The 20,126-nt window shown below is 48.8% G+C and overlaps 1 protein-coding gene across 8 annotated transcripts in view; it reads right to left on the bottom strand.

Moving 5' to 3' along the window:
• RREB1 (ras responsive element binding protein 1) overlaps window positions 1-20,126 on the bottom strand; it is a 177,136-nt gene that overhangs the window by 23,341 nt on the left and 133,669 nt on the right. For all 8 annotated transcript variants that reach the window (XM_069493447.1, XM_069493446.1, XM_069493451.1 and 5 more), the window contains 2 exons: window positions 15,032-15,176; window positions 14,320-14,456 (listed from right to left, as the gene is read on the bottom strand). In XM_069493447.1, the coding sequence (XP_069349548.1) occupies window positions 14,320-14,456; window positions 15,032-15,176 (282 nt within the window). The remainder of the gene's footprint in view (window positions 1-14,319; window positions 14,457-15,031; window positions 15,177-20,126) is intronic.

A 20,126-nucleotide genomic window follows, 5' to 3' on the forward strand; every position in this document is an offset into this window, starting at 1 on the left:
GCTTGTTCTTATCCAAATCATGCAGTGTAGACAGAGGGATCAGAAGGAGACGTTTTCTCCCTCCCTTAGCTCAAGGGATTCTCATTACTGTGTAAATGTTTAAAAGTCAAAGAACACATTTATGTAGCAGCTAGAGCACTCACATCAGCATCCCTGGCATCTGATAGGGATAAAATGATAATTTTAAATTCTCCAACTGAATTAGAAGTGACAGTGATTGTGTATTACATTGTCATATTATCATCATCACTATCTGAAAGATAACCATGGCTCTCATCTACTGAGCCCATGCTAAGTGCAAGGCACCCTGCCAGGGTAGCAAATATGACAACCCTGGCAGACAGGTACATGTCACGACCCTCATCTTACAGATGAAAACACTGGGAATCAAAAGTGTTAAGCAACGTGACTGAGGTAACATAGCCAGTAAGACGTAAAGACAGAATGTGAGCCCAGCTTCCTGCTGTCACCCCCACCTGTCACAACGCTGTCTTCCCTTCCTTGAAAGACTTCACTGTAGAGATGATCTTCGCTATCCTAAATGTTCTGGGCCACACAGGTGCATAGCAAACACCACTTTTATGATACTGTCTCTATTATTCATACCAGTGTTGACTTTTAGGTCTTCACTGAGAACTATATTAAAAATGATACAATAATTATGACATTATCAACGTCCCCTAAACCTGCAATGAATACAGTGGCAACTGAAGCCACACGTGGCTGTTTCAGTTTAAATTAATTAAAATTTCCTCCATCACATCAGCCTCGTAAGGGCGCCAATGTGTTGGGCAGCGCAGACGTAGCTCGTTTCTATGACTGCACACGGCTGATAGACAGCGCTGGGTGCCAAGCATCACTCTGTGTATCGACACACAGATGTATTTGGTCCTCACAAAACCTCTAAGGTAGGCTCCCTTGTCCCTATTTTACAGAGAGGTAAAGCAACTCGCTCACATCTGCACTGCATACACCTCAATAGAAACTTTTTTTGCTCTGAAATTCTCTGAAAATAAACAGATAACAAAATCACCCACGAAGCAGCCAAACTCACTTTCCCGAAGTGTTGAAAGAAAGAAGCGCCAGGTATGTGCAGCCGTGCTTGCCCTATCACGCCGTGGCAGGTGCGGCAGACTCAATCCCACCACGCAGCCCCCTCTCCCAGTTCCTCTCCCCACGGAGATTCCTGCCATCAGCCAACCGCATTTAGAACTCGGGGTTCCCACGAGCCACGCACAACACAATGCTTCTTTTGAGGGAATTCTGCTGAGCTCACCAGTGTGGTCAAGGCGCCGGGGAAAGGATGGATCCAGACAACCCAGAACACTTGGAGGGACTGGAAATCCTCACGCTGGGAGCCCAGATGCCTAAGTTCCCAGAGGTCTGAGTCATAGGCTATGAGACAGATTCAGCAGGGAAGCAGAAGGCGCAGGTTGTTTTCCTGGCTAGAACATGCTCAAGGCTCCGAGCTGCGGGGAGGGTGACCCTCGGAGGCTGCCCTGGAGATGGAGCTCCCTCTCTTCCACCACCCTGACGTCAGGCCCCCCAGCTCAAGCTCAGCTGCACACTCCACGTGGCCACCAAACCATCACCTTGCCACCCGTCAGCGGAATGCTCTGTATGGACTGAAAGATGACAGAAATGTCTGAATCAGATATGTAATGAGTATTTATAAATGAAATATGGGGCCTTCGATTCGTTTTGAAATTATCTGGGTTGGGGAAGAGACAGGACAAACTTGGCTGTGAGCTAATAATTCCTGAAACTGAATGAGGGTACATGGGGGTTCCTATTGTTTTCTCTACTTTTGTGTATGTTTGAAATGTTCCTTAATATGTCTAGACGAGAGAAATATCACATAACAAATGGCCAACGGAGTGGGCTGACTTTTTTGCCTCTTTTCCCAAGCTTTAACGATGTTCAGACCAGACCACTATCTGTAGCAGGCGTGTGTGAGGGGCTCGATTTACACAGACTCCAGAAGACAAATCCCTACACGGAGTGCCTCGTGGCGCAGGGAGCATGAAGGGGCCAACTGCCTCAGCAAGTCCGCGTTTCTTCCAGCACACCCACCACACGAGGGCTGGGGCTCAGGAAGCCTCCACAAACGTGGGATTTATACTTAGGGCAGGCTGGGCGCTCATGCCTGCGGCACCTTCTGGCTTGGCACTATGAACCGCAGAGAGTCCGGGGGGCTGTGGGGCCTGGAAGTTGGCCTGTGCCTTCCCTGAGGGGTGAGAACAGGGAGGAGAGGGAAGAAAGACTCAAGCCAAGGCCAAGTGTAAAGGCAGCGAGACCTGTCACCCGAGGATCCTGCAGGTGTTCCCCCCCCCCACCGAAGTCTACAATAATTCACTCTTCTTGTAATAATTAGCACTTACTACCTATATTTTGTGTAGAGTATTTGCAGAGTGCTTTAAATTAATTTTTATTAGTGCTGTGCACTGTCCTGGATGCAGGGGCGTTGCGACACACACCTATACTCACTTCATCTGAACGATCCAGTGAGATAAAAAATGTCAGTGAGAACGAGGGAGTCTGTGGTCACTCGGCCACACCCGCAGTCCTGCATGTATCCCCAGCACGTCTCTCCTGAGGACAGCGGGACTCCAGCTGGCAGACAAGGCTTGCTAATCAAGCCAGTCAAAACAAGAGCTCATAAAATAATTCATACACACCTTAAATATTGTATTTAACCAAACATATACACACACGACTTGTCTAAAACATATCATTATGAATTTAATGTAAATGTAAATGACTATCACAAAATAATGATCCTTACTATTATGGACTCTGTATTTACAAATTCGCCTATGTGCTAAAATTTACTTGTAAATCCAAAAGCAATACTTGTGGTGCTTTCGTGGTCATCACAGACATGTGCAGAGTCCCGCTAAATTTGGGTTGCCTGACGCACACGTTTCCAGCTGAGGTAGGAAGAGACTACTACTCTGCCTTCATTTCAGCTCATGCTGTACATAAATGTCCTTTTGCTATCTATTCTGTGCCATGGTCTTCACATTTTTGTGCCTTTTTTGCTGGTGATTTCAATGTTTAAAATGTCCTCAGGCGTAGTGTTGAAGTGCTGTCTGATGTCCCTGAGCAAACAAGGCCACAGGACGTGCCTTGTGAAGAAAGCACGGGAGTTACATGAGCTTCATCCAGGCACGAGTGATGGTGCTGTCGGCCACTGAGTTCAACGTTAGTGAATCAACAATATATATTAAATAAGGTAACTTTAAACAGAAACACACAAAACACAAGGTTATATATTGATCAGTTGACGAAAATGTGACGAGGCTCTCAGGAACCTAACCCTAGGAGCAGTGGTTCAGTGTTCACTGCTACTTCACAGAATCCCCCAGCACACCTGAGAACCCCCCAGCACACCTGAGAACCCCCCGTGCAGACATTCGCCGGACTTCCTACGGGGGGCCAAGGACTCGTGTTTGAGGCTTGTTCCACTGACTAAAGTTCCATGTCATCGTTATTGCACGAATCATATTCACAACGCAATATCTTCGATTTCCAGTTTTACATGCTTTAAAGTGGAGCAAGAAACCAGATTTTTACAAACCAAGCTAAAGCACAATCCTAGATTTTTAGGATCATTTCTCTCAACTGGCCACGGATAGCTCATCTATCCTAAATTTGACAGCAGTTAAAAAAAACTTTCTTTCCAACGTGCACTGTAAACAAGCCTCTCCAACTTAAGTTTCTACAGAGACTCTTCTTTTCTTAAACAATATTTCACTGGCTTACATAAAATTTAATTAAATTATAGTAAGTGATTACAAGTGTTACCAACACAAACAGGCTGGGAAGAAATAATACTGACTCTCGGTAGCATGCAAGTCAACTACAAAAGGTGGGCAGGTGGGCCTGAAAAGTGAGCTGCAAACTTCCTGAGCTGTGAACCATATCTTACCAGTAAAATAATTTTTGACTGTGTGGCCTGTATCTGTTTGCTGTTTAACTGAGAAATGTGTATGTGTGTATGTATCTGCATATGTATTTATACAAATAACATATATTAGCATGTGCATACATAATGTACCAGGTATATTATAAAATATAACAGGAGAAATTTTTTAAAAGATGAGATTTAAAAAGTTCTATTTTTCCTCCCCATGCCCCGGAGATCCTCCTGAACGCTCCATTTTTGAGACTGCTGTATTCACGCATAGCCTAATGGCCGTGAATACTTAGTGTGACATCAACAAGTAGGTTTTGCGGAGGGAATGGAGAATGCCTCTTATTATGGCAATTAGATTTAGAATGTGCTGTGCCTCTACGGCAGCAATGAATTTTTAACAACACGGAGCTTTCATCACTTATCTGTGTCTGTCTCTTCCTCTATTCTCTCACTCCCTCTCTAATCCCTCCTGTTTCTGGACAGAGTTTCACACGTAGCAGGTGCTCAGTCAGCACGTGGCAAAACTACGCAGTACCAGTCACAGCTCTGCGTCCCTGGGGGAGGCAGCTGTGGAGCAGTGAGGGGCAGGGGGATGGGCTCAGGGACCACAGTCACTAGGGTGGGAGTAGGGAGTTCAGATTGTGTGACTTTGTCTGCATTTTAGTTGCTGGCTATGTGAAATTTCCCAAACATGCCTGAGATAAGATCCCCTCATGACCCTGTTAAACAGGCAGATTCCTGGATCCCACCCCAGACCTGTTGAAATCAGACTAACTGGAGGATGGGTGTAAGAATCTGTATATGAACAGGCACACCAGCTGACTCTTAGACAAGTTTGGGAAACAAACTACAGTGAGAATTAAGTGCAAGAATCTAGAATCTGGAAACGTCTTAAGCTACAAGCCTAGTAGAGCTCCCAGAGGATAGAAACTGCCAATACTGTACTCATCTTTGTTCTCTTTCCCCTTTCTTCTCCAAGCCTCAGTTTCCCTTCTCATCTGTAACAGGGGATCTCTGCAGTAACAATGAATAACAGATAACAAAGTGCTTTGAAGACTGCTAGGTGCAATTCCAAATTTAACCATTATTTTATCTTGCTAGGAGAAAAAAGAAATGAGGAAAAGCCCATTTCCTGGAACATTTTAGCAAATATGAAAATGCAGGAAAAACTGAGTTTTAATTTCAAATGGATATGTTCTTTCTTCTCTCAAGAACTTCACAATTGACCTCACTCTTCTGTGTAATCTTTTTTTTTTTTTAAATAAAAATTGAGACAGAGTCTCACTCTGTTGCCCGGGCTGGAGTGCCATGGCGTCAACCTAGCTCACAGCAACCTCAAACTCCTGGGCTCAAGTGATTCTCCTGTCTCAGTCTCCCAAGTAGCTGGGACTACAGGCATGCGCCACCATGCCTGGCTAATTTTTTCTATATATTTTTAGTTGCCCATGTAATTTCTTTCTATTTTTTTTTTTTTTAGTAGAGACAGGGTCTCGCTCTTGCTCAGGCTAGTCTCGAACTCCTGACCTCTAGCGATCCACCCGCCTCGACCTCCCAGAGTGCTAGGTTCTGTGTAATCTTGAGACACGTGGGGAGAAATTACTGTTCTTTCTGGCCAGCCCTCTGTCCTGTCCCACCTGCTTTTCACCTGCCTCTCAGAGAAAAGGGCATGCACTCGGCTTCCTCACAGAGGCTAAGCACGGTCTCGAGCCACATGCCACACCTTCTTTCTCGTGGGATTTCAACCAAGGCACTCCTATTTCACTTCTGAAAAGATACAGAATGTCATCTCACAACCAAGTGGCTCCAAAGTGGCAGGAAAAACAAAAAGCCTTCTTTGAAACCAGAAGCACACCATGAGGTTGGTTAAAAGGAAGAAAGAAACACCCACAGAAAAAGACCTGCCTCCCTGCCTCACACTCAGCACCTGCTGATAGATCTTAAATAAAACCAGCAGAAAACCATCGCCCAGAAACATTTGGATCGTCCTTTATCAGGCAGAGACACTCAGGTTCAACCAGCCCTCCCAAGGCCCCCGGGAGAACGCTTTGCAACCTTGTTTCTAAGCAGCTCTTCAAGGACAATGGAGGTCATTGTAAATCTGTGGACCAAGTTGCTGGAGGCAGGGCCAGCGGCAGGCACCAGGGTATTTGCAAACCTCACTTGGGCTTCATTAAGACCCCTGCATTGGCCAGTGGTCCCCACAACTTTCTTCTCACCCCTGTTGTGGTGTGTATTTCAACCCTGCCGAGAACTTATAAAGAGCATGATTACAAAATATTTAGATGGGGTAGAACTACGCTCAGAGTCACAGGAGAGGGGAGAGCTGTAGGACAAACTTCATTTGCAAGAGAACTTGACGACGTGCCAGAGGGAAACTGCACAAATCTGACTGGCTGCCTTCTGATTTTCCGGCAATAGAGACTGCCCTGTGCTGCACACTGGGGGCAACTTTTCCAAATGGAAACTAGCTTCGCCGTCAGGGAGGTGAATGCATTTTGCGGAAAGGGTATCTATCTGTAGGATTTAAAGAAGCCCCATCGACCTTTCTAAAAACAAAACTTTCTTTTTCTTTTAAAAATCACATATGGAAATAGGTTACTCTCAGGGAAGGAAAAAAAAATTCCTCAGTGGACAAGCCTCCAAATGACACTTTATGGTGAGATTACACATGGACCGCAAGACGGACATTCAGCCCAACCTCTGCTTACAGAAGCTGCTCAGAATACGTGAGCTCCAAACCACTGCTCACAGAAGTAAGTGTCTCTGCATCCCAAGGCAGTGCACAAGATCGATTTCACTCAGAAAACACCTGAATTCTAGCACGCTAGCCAACGTTTCTGAAAGAGGATGAGACATTTTAATTTAGAATGCTGGCGTAGCTCTGACCATTCCCCACCCCCATATAGGCCACCCCAGCCCCGGAACTGCGGGGTCCTGCTCGGCTGTGGCAGTTTGTTTCGGGGAGCAGGGGCTGCAGCAGTTCTGAGGAGCGGGTGGCAGGGGAGGGCTGCGGTGCTGGGCGTGCAGAGGGGAAGCAGCTGCCTGCAGCTTATCTCCTCCCTCCCTGCTTCCCGCAGCACCGCTTGTCACCGAGGGTCCTGGGGGGTGTGAAGCACAGAGAGGGGGGCCTGGGGACCCAGGGGAAGGAAACGCCTCCCAGCGGCACGAGGTGAGCCAAGTTTCCATGTGGCTGCCATCACCGGGGGTTGGGGGCGCATGACCAGAGAGAGCCTTCGACACGTGCTTAGAGAAGTGCTTGTCAGTTGTCAGTGGTGTAGGCAGGTGCTGTCACAGCAAGAATTAGTTCTAAACTCTCATATCCACAGCCCTTCCTGTCCCTTCTTCAAAAATCAAACAGAAGCAAAACCCCACAGCACACTGGCTCTGGCTTTTGCCAGGCGGGAAAGAGCACAATGCTACTGTGGTCAGAGAAGTCTGACTCCCACAAGAGCCGAACTCCACTCTGTCCTGGAGTCACAGAGACCCAACCCTGCCAGCCACGGCTTGACCACATGCCTTGAGTCACCAAAGGCAGAGGGGACAGCAAGCTGAGGGGTGGAATGCACTAGCTCCCACAGGTCAAGGAAACACTCTCATTGGTTGGCTGAGGTTTTGTCCTTTCAAGTCTCAAAAGACTTTAATGCAACAAATAATGTTCTCGTCTACACTTAGATTCACTCTCGGTCCAATAAAAAAAAAAAAAAGGTAAAATCAAATTTTTAAAAAGTCACTGAACTGAGAACTCACTGTGTTAGAGCATGCCTGATTAGACAGGGCACTGAGATATCTGTTCTTTTGACAGCAAACGTCCTTATAAGAACACGGGATATTCTTCTTTCTTTTTCTGTTTATTTTTTAAAAAAGAAAACCACATAATTCTGGGCTGGGGTAGAAATGTGGTATGATAAATATGCTATTATGGTATGGATATTCTCTAAAGGGAGAAATGGTAAAGAACCAGTCCCAAATAAAGCCAGCATTGTGACAGCTCACAGTAGGGCTAAGTTACTTATCAGGAACAACCAGCATGATTAAAAGCATCGGCCCTGAAATGAATCTGGAATCTGTAACCACTAACTGGAGCGGAGCAGTTGCCCAAATAACCTTCAGGAAGTGCCTAAAATGGGGAGGGAGCATGTATACAAGCTACAGATTAAGGGTCAAGCCTGAAGGCAAATCTATCAGCAATGTGATTTATAGAAACAGAAAACAAGGACACCAAAAGTCTTTTTTTTTTTTCCTTCTTCTTAACCTTGTGGCTAAAGAATTTTAAGATTAGCTCCCTCAGTGCTTGCTACAGCAACATTTTATCATCTGGTCACCTTAACTCTCCAGCACAAGAGGAAAACCCTGAAGGCAACAAAAAAGGCTTAACAGAGCAGCCCAAAGAGATGATAAACCTCTCCGGTGTTTCCCTGGGGCCTCCTGTTACGTAATTCCATCAGTTCGACCACTGCCGCAGCTGAGGGCAGACACATGACCTCCCCCTAATCAGCAAAAAAGGGTTAATTTTTTTGTTGTTGTTGTTAAGACAGTAAACATATTTTTGAAAAACTACATTGGCAAATTTCAAACATCAGAAAACTGATTTCTTTAGAATCCCAGGTTTCCCCAACAATCTTAGGGAAAACGATGTGTGGTTCTATTATTTCAAGGTGTCAAGTCCCTTCAAGTTTCTAAATATCTGCTTTTCAACGCAGCTGGATTACAAAACTGGGGAGGCAGGCCTCAAATCATACTTAAACAGCGACTTGGTTTCCCAGTCTTTACTGAAGCGAAACTAGATAAAAGTGGCTCTTTATAAAAAGAGTGAAGGACAAATTGCTTTCATGTCCTCTGTGAAGGAAATCGTACTTGGGAGAAGCCCTGGGAATTTAACTCCTCAATTCCATTAAAATGGGATGACCACAGAGTGGCACAACAAACACTAACGTGTTCAAAGGTTTAAAATATTAAAAAAGACACGCATCCTAAATAATAGTATCAGAAGAAAGCAGTTTGTTATCTGTTACAGCCCGAGGATTGTGAATTTTCCCCCTACATCCTTACAACGGTCTTCAAATCTATTTTCCAGATGGGGAAACTGAGCCCCCACTCGCCGAGGTCACAGAGACGGCCACGGAGCCAGCTGGCTTCACTCCACTCTGGACGCGGTATTCGGAGGACAGCTATCTGCAGTCGCTCCAGCTACTGCCATGACCCACTCAGCATCCTTGGTGCAGACACGGCTCAGCAGGGAGAACTTCCTAACGCTGCTGCTCCCAATCTTTGCAACCCCAATCAGCAGAACCTGCGAAATACCTGCTGGGAAACTGCAATTCAAATTGGCCACTTCCTTGAGATACTGAATTCCTTCCTCATTATAGTGTTTTAATCGAGAGACTGGCATTCCTTCTTAAAAGGGATTTCATGCTTCGTTTTTCCTGTTCTGTCTCCAGAGGCCAGAAGGAGTAAGTACAAACAACCTCTCCCCTGGAGCCCCACCCGGCTCAGACATTCCTCTCCCCTCAGCCCACCCTCCCCTGCCCATCCCAGGGCAGAGAACTGACATCCAACAGCTGCACTAATCTCTCCCAGTTGCTGCGAGCCACAGTGACGGCCCTGTGACAGGGCCCTGGCTGGGTAGCCTTCCCTTCCCGCACCCCAGGAATCTGCACACCGCAGCCCCATGCCCTGCTCCGACTGCTCAGCCAAAGCAGTGTAGCTGCAGTACGGGGCAGAGTCGAGGGACCTCACAAGGGCCAGGCTAGTCCCCACTCTGGCCCTTGGGTGGGGTGGGGGACAGGGCAGTCTTGACCAAAGCGCCTCTACCTGCCGGCGGGCGGGGGTGGGGTAGGGGGGAAGGTATCCTCCTCTCCCAGAAGGCCCCCAGTCCACAGCCCCCAGCAGTGTTTTAAATGTTTCCACCTGGCCAAGCCTCAGATCCCTAGACTCTTTTTTTTTTTTTTTTTTTTTGAGACAGAGTCTCACTCGGTTGCCCAGGCTAGAGTGAGTGCCGTGGCGTCAGCCTAGCTCACAGCAACCTCAAACTCCTGAGCTCAAGCGATCCTCCTGTCTCAGCCTCCCGAGTAGCTGGGACTACAGGCATGCGCCACCATGCCCGGCTAATTTTTTCTATATATATTTTTAGCTGTCCATATAATTTCTTTCTATTTTTAGTAGAGGTGGGGTCTCGCTCTTGCTCAGGCTGGTCTCGAACTCCTGAGCTCAAACGATCCGCCCACCTCGGCCTCCCAGAGTGCTAGGATTACAGGCGTGAGCCACCGCGCCCGGCCCCCTAGACTCTTAAATGAAAGATGCTAACAAATATTTTGTTATACCTTCTCCCTATTTTTCGGATGCCATTCAACAAAGGTGGGACCAATGCCTTGTGGATGAGTCTTAGGGTCTCTCGGCAGGTGGTGGGTGTGCAGTGAAGGGAGGTGAACATTACTTGGAACAGTGGATAATTCAGAAGAAAGAAGCTTCCAGCATCTCCCTCTGGTGGCCACACTGCTAAGATGCATGGCAGAGGGGTGGCCCTCAGCCTGTCCTCCCAGCTGCAGCAACACTTAAGCTCCACACTCAAGGAGCCAGGGGTGCTGGCCAGAGCCCTCTTGGGCTGCCCACGTACCAATTCCTGACACAGATTTGAGGGCACCGCCTTGATCTTTAAAATCACTTCAGAGATGACCAAGATCGATAATGTGACCAGATGGGGGAGGCCCTTGACCAGGAGGAAACACAGTGAAGTGCCACAACCTCTGCTGTAAAGTCTGAAAGAGAAGCTTTGCACCGACCGGGCCCCTCTGCCCGGACAACGGGCAGAACATGCCCTTCCTGACCCTGATCTACCCCGCACTTTGTTTTATAACCAACCACCCGTTTGCTAGTTCTCTGACGAGCCTATAGTCCATGTCTCAAAGGCGACTGTTGTCCTCAAGCCTGGGCAAGTGCCTGGCACACGGGGAGGACTCCATCGCTTGCTGGATATTTTTTAACTGAAATAATGTGAACATTACTTATTACATGATCTCCTTTCAGCGAGGAGACATCTAAGATTATACAAGAACTTTGGCCAAGTCTCAGCTTCAGCAGCAGCTGCGTTGACACGGTGACCATCCATCCACCGCCCCACCCGGCCCAGAGACAAGGCATTCACACACAAGACAGGGCCCTCCGTGCCCGCCCCATCATAGGTGGCTTGTCTGAAACCTGCTCTGCGGGCTGTTAAGCACTTGAATTGTGGCTGGCTCGCATCGAGGTGGGCTGGGATTGCACCACACACACTAGATTTCAAAGAGTCGGTATATGAAAGTGAGAATGTAAACCACATCAATAATTTTTATTTAATCAGTATAAAAATTGACACTATATTTTGACTATATTGTGTAATCAATAAAGCATTATTCATTTTGTCTGTTTCTTTTTACTTTTTAAAACATGGCTACTGGAAAATTTCAAATGACACTCATGGCTTGGATTCTACTTCTCCTGGCCAGTGCTGAGCTGGACTCTCCCCCCAGCTGACTTCACTCACAATAGGTGCGGCCACCGCCTTTCTCTTCAGATAGCCAGCAAGGTGTCCCGTGCCCAGGGGAACCGGCACACAGGGGCCCTCTGTGCACCCACCTGCTCTCTAAACACTCGGTCCCTCGCCTGATTCCGAACACTAGCTCCTAGAAACCCGACACCGCCCCCTTCCCTGCCTTCCTCCCAGTCTCAGGAGCTGTATGGAGGCGGATGATTTACTGCTGGTCGTGCCAGGGTGCAACCAATACTCGGCCCTAAGAGCGAGCATCTCGACAAGCAGCTCTGTGTCTTCCTTTTGTTCTACACCAACGCTTCGTTCACTGGCAACACAGCGGATCGGGGGGAAACGGACTCGGTGTTTACAGGAGTTTGGATTTCCAACGCTTTTTATTAAGGAACAACGGGCACCGTGCCAGCTCTGGTGGGCGGGGAAGGGAGACGAGGGCAGGAGAGAGAAGGCAACAGCTGTTTTGAGTTACGAACTTTCTGTCTGAGCTGGTAGCATCCCACTGTGGTTCTGCTGCCCTTGGGGTTTGGAATGGAGCTGGTGTCTATTTTAGTTCTGGGTTAACAAGCACTCTCTCCCACCAGCTACTGTCCCAGTTCACCGCCCGGCGAGGCCCCGCTGGCTCGGGCGGCCCCGGGCCTCCTCCGATAGCAGGCTATTATGGGGAACGGCAGAGCAGAGAGGAGAAAAGGGAAATTATGTTCTGTAATCAACTCCTTTTGGTTTTCAGACGGCAGCCCCACCCCACCTGGCAACAGTTACAGACAGAGCCACTAGGCGGGGGCGGGCTGTTCACCTCCACGTGGGGTGCCGGGGACCTCTTTCCACCAGCCGTCCCCTCGCCAGCTGCTGCAGGGCCGGTGGATGGAGGCTGCCTGGAGGGGCTGAGTCTCCACCAAGCTGCAAAACGTCCTCAGCCAAGCCCACCAAACACAGGTGTTAGTACTGAAAAGGTGAGGAAACGCCTCCTCTGTTGGCCGGACGTCTGCGCCACCAGCCTTGACATCACGGTGGGTGAATGACCCACCCAATGGTGCCCGCCCTGACCGGGAACCGAACGACCAGCATCCAGCGCAGTCCCACCCCGTCCTTGCTGAGGGGGAAGCCCGGCCCCTCCCTGGAGCAGGTCCTTATCCCGAAGGCCAGTCCCAGAACTGGACGGCTGTCGGGTGCAGACGCCGAGTGGCAGGGGGGTCCCACAAGCGGACCCCCTCTGCCCGTGACTCTCCCAGTGTGGCTGCCTGGAAGCCTCAGCTCTGTTCGCTCAGGCCCTCGGTCTGCAGAGCACTCAGCGGTCACCGACCACCGAGAGCCCATGTCCGGGGGATGCTGGGGACGTAAATGGAACCTCGAAGTCAAGTTCCCGAATCTCTCAGAACTAGAGGCCTGCAAAGCCACATGCTTGCTCTTGGTAGACAGAAGAAAACAACCGCCAAGAGCCTGGTTTCAGGAACACAGGGCATGAAGGATGAGGAAGCTGAGATGCAGACGCAGCCAGCCGAGGCCGTGCGTGAGCAGAGCGAGGACTGGGGCGTGGGGCCCGGTGAGCAGCCCGCGCCCGTGCCCACATGGCGGGCAGTGTCCTGAGCCCGGGCACCTCCGTAAGACGTTTCATAGCATTTCAGCTGCTCAGCAGTTTAAATTCTTCATAAATTCCTTTCCCTCACCAACAGAAAGATGTCAAGCTAATGTGATTAAGGATGCTGATATTTGACCTGGCTTCAAATTACCATATAATTTGGCTTTTCCCCATAAGACACAAGCTTTGAGCTTGCTCAGACCCTTTTACTCCTGAGTCACAGCTGAACACGTGTGCTCGGGAAGGAAATCCGGCTCATACATCAGAGATTCACGCAAACAGACACCCCAGTCCCTACGTTCCTGAGCTGTCGTCTAAGACCCAAAGCTGCAGCACGTGTGGGCCACCCTCTGTTCCTGAACGAACCCTCGGCTGTGTGTGATGCCCAGGATGGGCGACTTTCAGGTCTCTCAAATTCAGCAGAGGCTCCTACGCAGCTTGTCATTCTTTTCAACGCCTAAAATCTCTGGTAGTCTAACGTTTCTGAAGTGGTAATTCTGTAGGAGACATTTCTAAATCTAACTGTTCATCTATCTGTTGTTCATCAGGAACACAGGTCTCTTTGCCTGAGGAGTTACCAGAGAAGGTAGAGAGAAAAGACAGGTTCCCCCCAGATTCTGCTGGAAAGTCCTGTCACCACCCACGTGTTCTGCCTGGCGAGGCTGAGGGTCAGGAATGCTGGAGCTGGGGGGGGGGGGGGGCCCTGCACTCGAAGCCGGAAAAGCGGAACAATCATCTGTCACTATTTTATTGAAACGTAACAGGTTTCACTTTTGGTCGAGTATCTTACACTAAATAGAACTTTCTCTTGCCCTGAAATACTTTCTTAGGTTTCTATGATACTGGTCCAGCTCAGTCTGAACTTCAAAAAACGAGTCCAAAGTTCCCAGTGGGTCCTAGCGCTGTGCCAGTGCATGCAGCCCATGGGCCGTCCCTGTCCCGACCACATATTCACGTACAGCTGACAATCACTGGGGCTGCAACATCCTATGCAAAGAAAATGCATCTGTTGTCCAAAAGCACTGTCATAGGAGACTGTCCAGTGTGCAAGGGGCTCACTGGTGACGCTCAAGGGCCCTCGCCAGGAGCACAAGAGGCAGAGTGAACCCCATGCACACCCCCCCCCAGCAGCCATCCCCTGGCAACTCTCAGCCCAACTTCTCCCCACACCGACACCCCACTTAACTGCCTTGGCAATGTCGTCACACACAAGCTCAATCAGGAGTAATAACGGGAAACAAGAACATGTTAAATGCCAGAAGAAACAGGGGTGAGAAAAACCCAGCTCACCCCTTCTCCTACCTTAGTGGGTTATCTGAATGGGTCTCTATGTGGGTCTCCAGTCCATACTTGCAAACAAACTCCTTGAAACATATTGGGCAGTGAAAGACTTCATCAGCCTTCTTCTCCAAGTCACCCGACTGCCCATCTTCCACCATCTTAGGGAAAAGGGAAAAATGAAGTCATGAAGGAGGTTTCCCACATGGCTTGGCCTCAGAAGAGACACCAACGCTAGAGACTTCTACGGAAAGGAAAGGGTTGCGTTCCCCACCTCTGGGTACTAAGGATACGGCTGACCATTCATTCACTCACACAACAAATACGGAACACCACTCTCAATCATCAGCCCATCCACCGATCCGTCCCTCCATCCGCTCGACACATTCTCATGCAACACCTGGTGTCTGCCAGGCACTGGGAATCAAAGAGTGAGAAGAAAAGAGTCCCTAATGCTTAAGAAGCTTCCATTCTAACTGAAAAAACATATATAAAAAGCATGGAAACAATTCTAAAAGCTCTTCATTTTGTCTGTGGGCTCAGTGGAGGAGCTCCAAAGAGGAAGTGCACGCAGGTACTCTTTTCTTAGACACTTCACAGAAACAGTGTGGGAAAACACAGGTTAAAAGCTTAGGATGGATGTCTGCCAAGTCGCCATGCTGGGAAAATAAAGATTAGAGGCGTCTCTGACAACAGTCCCCTGAGGAGGCGCGTCTGTGCTGGGAGCCGAGAGGACCTTTTTAGCTGGTGCTGGGTCTTCTCTCTCTGACTCGGCATCGTGACTCAGTTTCCTCTTGGAGGACAGCCGCCTGCGCTTCAGCGGAGACGGAGGAGCTGCAGCTGTGGCACTGTTAGGGTCCTTCTCGTGGATCTTCATATGTCTGAAAAGACACACACACAGTGATCTAACAAAACCGTCATTTCACTTCTTTCTTTCAAATTGCTTATAGTTGGGATTGGTACTTAAAATGTTTTAGTTAAGAGATACAGGGTATAAATTATACAGTAACTTCTTTTTAAAACTTTATAATTTCCTTGAACCTCTCTTAAAGCTCTTGCAAGTGCTGTCCCGAAGTGCTGCTCAACGTCTTGCTGTTTGTTGGAAGATGGTCACGAGCTTAACTGGCATTAGTGAGATGAAAACAAACTATCTGGTGACCTGCTCTACATATTCAGACAAAAAATTACTATTTTAGGACACATAATTCTATGGAATAATGAATTCCCAGATATCTAAACTGTTCCACGAGTTCCTAAACCACATGATAACTCTGCATCTGCCCCAGAATCCACCCCCACCCCCCGCCAGCTACCCACTGTACATGTCTCTCTCTTCTGCCTTTGGAAGCATTTTGGGGTCAAATCTGAGAGGTGCTGACAGAGCAGATGTCCAGAGTGCTTAAGACCTGAAAGCCTCTCCATGTTGCTCATGGTATTATGTAGACTTATAGATCCTGAGAGTAGTTCAGACGTCGAATGAGAAAGTTACATGTTGCAACTCAGAACTAGGATACACATATAAAAGGAAAGTCTTACATATAGTATGTATATGTCTGTTCTAAAAAGAGAGTCTTACGAGTGACCCAGTTTAAGTGACCTTCCTTTATTAAATTCTAAAACAAACATCCTAAGAACAAGTTCCTAAGATATATAGGAAAAGAATGACATTACAAACAGCCTCAATTTCCCTCTTTTGCAATACAAAAATTGGCTGGGCATGGTGGCACATGCCTAGAGTCCTAACTACTCGGGAGGTTGAGGCAGAAGGATCATTTGACCCCAGCAGTTCAAGGCTGCAGTGAGCTAGGATGAAGCCACTACACTCCAGCCTGAGCGACACAGTGAGACTCTGTCTCAAAAAAAAAAAAAAAAGTTTAGTTTTGTTAACGACAATTGTCATCAACATCAGCATCCCTTGACTGGGGTTGGACGGTGCCAGCCGTGGGACTGCGGCCACCACTCTTGGTGAATAACTTACATTAGAGTTGTCTTACTTGAGAAGTTCTCAGGACTGAGGAAAGACAGCCAGGTTTTCATGAACTGTCCTGTCAACAGAGTTCTGCTCCCTCTGTGCCATGTTGAGAGACAGGCTGCGGATGTGAAGGCCAGGACGGAGGGGAAGGCTGGTGAGTCATGAGCAGCGCCCGTGATTTCGGGTGGCTGAGATGATGCCTTTCCCACCCCTAACCCTGCCAGGGCGCAGAGCCCTCTCGTCTGTGCGCGTGCGACGCAGCAGACCCGCCTTCTCTGGCTGGGGCACCACAGACACACTCTTGAAGGCAGAGGGCAGCCCCACCTGAGCCCTGCCAGAGCAGCACCAGCCCCACCGCCCCCACCAGCCAGACTGCTGGAGACGCGGCCTAAGCTTCCAGGACGTCGGACTCAGGGGAGGAGGCTCAGGCCAAGCCTCTGCCTTCCTGGAGGGAATCTGCGGGGGGCGGGGGGGGGGGGTGAAGAAAGATCTAGTGGGAGAGCATGAAAAGGAATCACAGACAATCCCCGTGCTGTGCCCACATAACTCCTTGCCTAGATTGGTAGGAAAGATGCTTTATTATTCAGTTCTTGGCCACTTCAAGGCCTTCAGGAAGTTAATGGAAGCAAAGAGTTTTGTTCCAAGTACCTGCTCCATTCCAAAGTGATTGTGATTTGAGACCATCACTTAATATCAGCGTTTAGAGGAGGAAAAGCTGGCAAGTTTCTTTCGGCCTTTGTTGCTTGGCACACCTCAATTTTGGAAATGCTAATTTTTTTCTTTAAAAAGCATCTAAGAATTGAGGAAGTATGACAATATAAGGGCTGTATTATAAATTAATATTAAACCTGCCCTTTCAATAAATTACTCAAAATTAGCTTTAATTCACAAAATTCACACTCTTTTCTACAGCTGATACGATGAGAATATTAGAAATTACGGATCGACAACTGTAAACAGCTCATGGGCCCATTTCAAGCTACATCTTTTCAATCATATGACACAGTATTTCTAGAAATACAAAATGCTGCTTTATTTATTCTGTTCTTGGGATTTATGAGAGAAGCTGTTTTCACAAAGGAGAGGAAGAGGAGGGTCTAGATCGCCGTCTGCGCTTGGCAGAGGTGGCAGCTGAGGTGCAGAGAGGCTGAGCTGCCCGCGGCCTCACAGCCTGAGCCAACTCAGGTGTGCAACTCTGATGTTCACGCCCTTCCCCAGCCCCCACCCCCCTCCGAAGGCCATGCCAGCCAGTTGAGTGTTATGGATCACTGGCTGGAATCTTAGGGCTACAACCTGAACCTGGACATGCCTCTGTGGTGGACTGTGGCCCAAGCTGGAACAACTGGTACCAAACTCTAAACGAATTTGCACAGGGGAGAGAAGGGGGCAAGGAGCCCTTGGCTCAGGCAAAGAACGTCCCCCACCTCCAGGATCGCTCAAGGACTGCGGAGCCGCTGTCCTCGTCTGAAAACCAGGGCTGCCCTTGAACCACACCACTTCTAGAGGCAGCAGGAGGACAGTGGGTCAGTGAAGCCTAACAGCAGTCCTCTGCCTGAGCCCCGACAGGACGTCAGCGTCACAGCACGGGCCCTGCTCCGGCTGCTGGCCACCACACGGGTAGTTCTCACTTTGTCCTCCCAACCACGTGATGACCAACAGCAGCAGGCTCCTTTAAGACCTCAATTCAGCCAACGGTGAACTTCCAGGGCTGGAGAGGTCCAGCCAGGTCTGACGTTGGACGTGATGTAGTCAGAGATTACCCCACCTGCCCCCTCCCCTGCTTCCCTGGCTTCTAACAGCAGGAGTGGCAACTTCAGCTACCCGTTTCCTCCCAAAAGCTCATGGCAAGTGGACAATGATGGGCCTCTAATGGCCTCTTCCCCTCAGGGTGTGGCCAGAACAGAAAGCAGGGGTGGCCAGGAAGAGACAATCTTAGTCTTTAGAAGGCATGGACATGTTTTTGTCTCAGGTTTTATCTAATCCAGCTAATTTCCAAGTGTCAATGAATGACAGCGAGCCTCCGAGCTGGATGGGAGCTGTTATCCAGCTCCACTCTGCACAGAGTCCCTCTCCACGGCAGACTGGAGACGTCACCATTTAGTTCCGCCGGAACACTTCCAGCAAAAAGGACTTCTCCATTTTCACCGGTTGTTCTAATTGTTAAAAACCATCTTCCCCATGTCGAGTCAGAGATTCTGTCCTTGCTTTAAATGTCTATCTGTCCTCAGGGGCAACACAGCATCCGCTACATTCCCTTCCATGAGGCAGCCCTCCAAACAGTGCAAGGCATGACTGCATTTCTCCAAAGTTTTCTCTTTCCAAAATTAAACGACTCCAGACTCCCCTACCCCAGCTCTGCCCACAAGTCTGTCGAATTACACTGGCTGCTAACTAACCTTGGATACTCGCCAGTTTGCAGATATCCTTCAAAAATGCTGGATCCAGACACAAACCCCAGGGTGCACAGCTGGGACCACGCCCTCCAGAGGCTGCATAAACGGAGTCTGGGTTGGTTCTGCTGTGTGTTCGGCTACATCCCCCAGTTCCTGCTGTTGTCAACAATGATCCCCATGATCCTTCGTGCAAAGTGCTGTCAAACACGTCTCCCCCACTCCGTACCTGAGCCGTCACTGGGTGGGTTTTCACCTTCCAGATTGGCAAGGATAGATCTTACGACATGCAGCATTGGTGTGGTTCAGAAGACTGGGACTGTCACGCGGTGCTGGTGGGAGTGAATGAAGATCAGTAGCCACCTTTCTGCAAAGTGGCTGAGTGACAGGATCAGAATTTTAAATACATATGTCCTTTGCCCCAGTGATTCCACTTCTAGAAATTTGTCTTAAGGACTAGTAATTAGACAAGTGTGCAAAAATCTAGATACAAGGATTGATGTAACATCATAATTCACCGCTAGATAAGCTGCACAAACACTAATGACGACACTGGTCCTAGTACCTTAGACTGGCCGCTCTGCTTTCCCTCTCGCCCTCCTGTTGTCCGTTCTCTACTCAGCAGCCAGACTGAGCTTCTAAAACAAAGGTCCAATCGCACTTCTCCCTGCTTAAATTCCTCTGACGCTCCTGTTCTTAGACTTAAACCTGGCCCCCACCTACTTCCTGGACCTCGTTAGTGAGCACTCTTCATCCCAAGGCCCTTTCAGACACAGTCGCCCTCTCTGGGCCCCTCAAGTTCATCCAGCTAGTTTTGGACTCTGGGACTCAGGCACTTGCTGCTCCTTCTGCCTGAGAGGCAGCTCCCCAGACCTTCCCAGGCCAGGTTCCTGCCGTCCAGGTTTAGGTCACACACGCCTCCTGCGAGGCCGTCCTGAGGCCCCACGCCCCACCCACGCACATGCTCTCAGGCCCCCCACGCAGTTCTGCTCCCTCCAGAGCACACCGCAGGAAACGAACAGATCCTGTATTTAGTCCTCACCCTCGATCGAAAGGAAGTTCCATTACAGCAAGAACCCAGCCTCTTTTCTCTGCACTAGCTCCTGGACACACAGTAGGTAGTCACTAAGTATCGGCCAAATGGCTGGATGGAAGACGAAACAAATAAATATTTGCTGAACCCTTGAACAGGCGGGGATGGGGGGGTGGGGGGTGGGAGCATGCGGACGGGGGCGATGAAGGAAGGAAGGAAGGAAGGAAGGAAGGAAGGAAGGAAGGAGGGAGATATATGTAGAAAATGTTTGTTTCACTCAGAGTATCACTATAATGTCCTCAGGTTCGAAGACACCTTAGAATTTACCTTACTAGGCTTTAGTGTAAACAAACTCCATATGAGATTGTACAGTAAACAGTGCCCCACTGAAGGGGCTTTAATGAAAAATACCCTAACAATGAATGCTGAAGATACA

The sequence above is a fragment of the Eulemur rufifrons genome, chromosome 18, assembly GCF_041146395.1.
Source record: "Eulemur rufifrons isolate Redbay chromosome 18, OSU_ERuf_1, whole genome shotgun sequence".
NCBI lineage: Eukaryota > Metazoa > Chordata > Mammalia > Primates > Lemuridae > Eulemur > Eulemur rufifrons.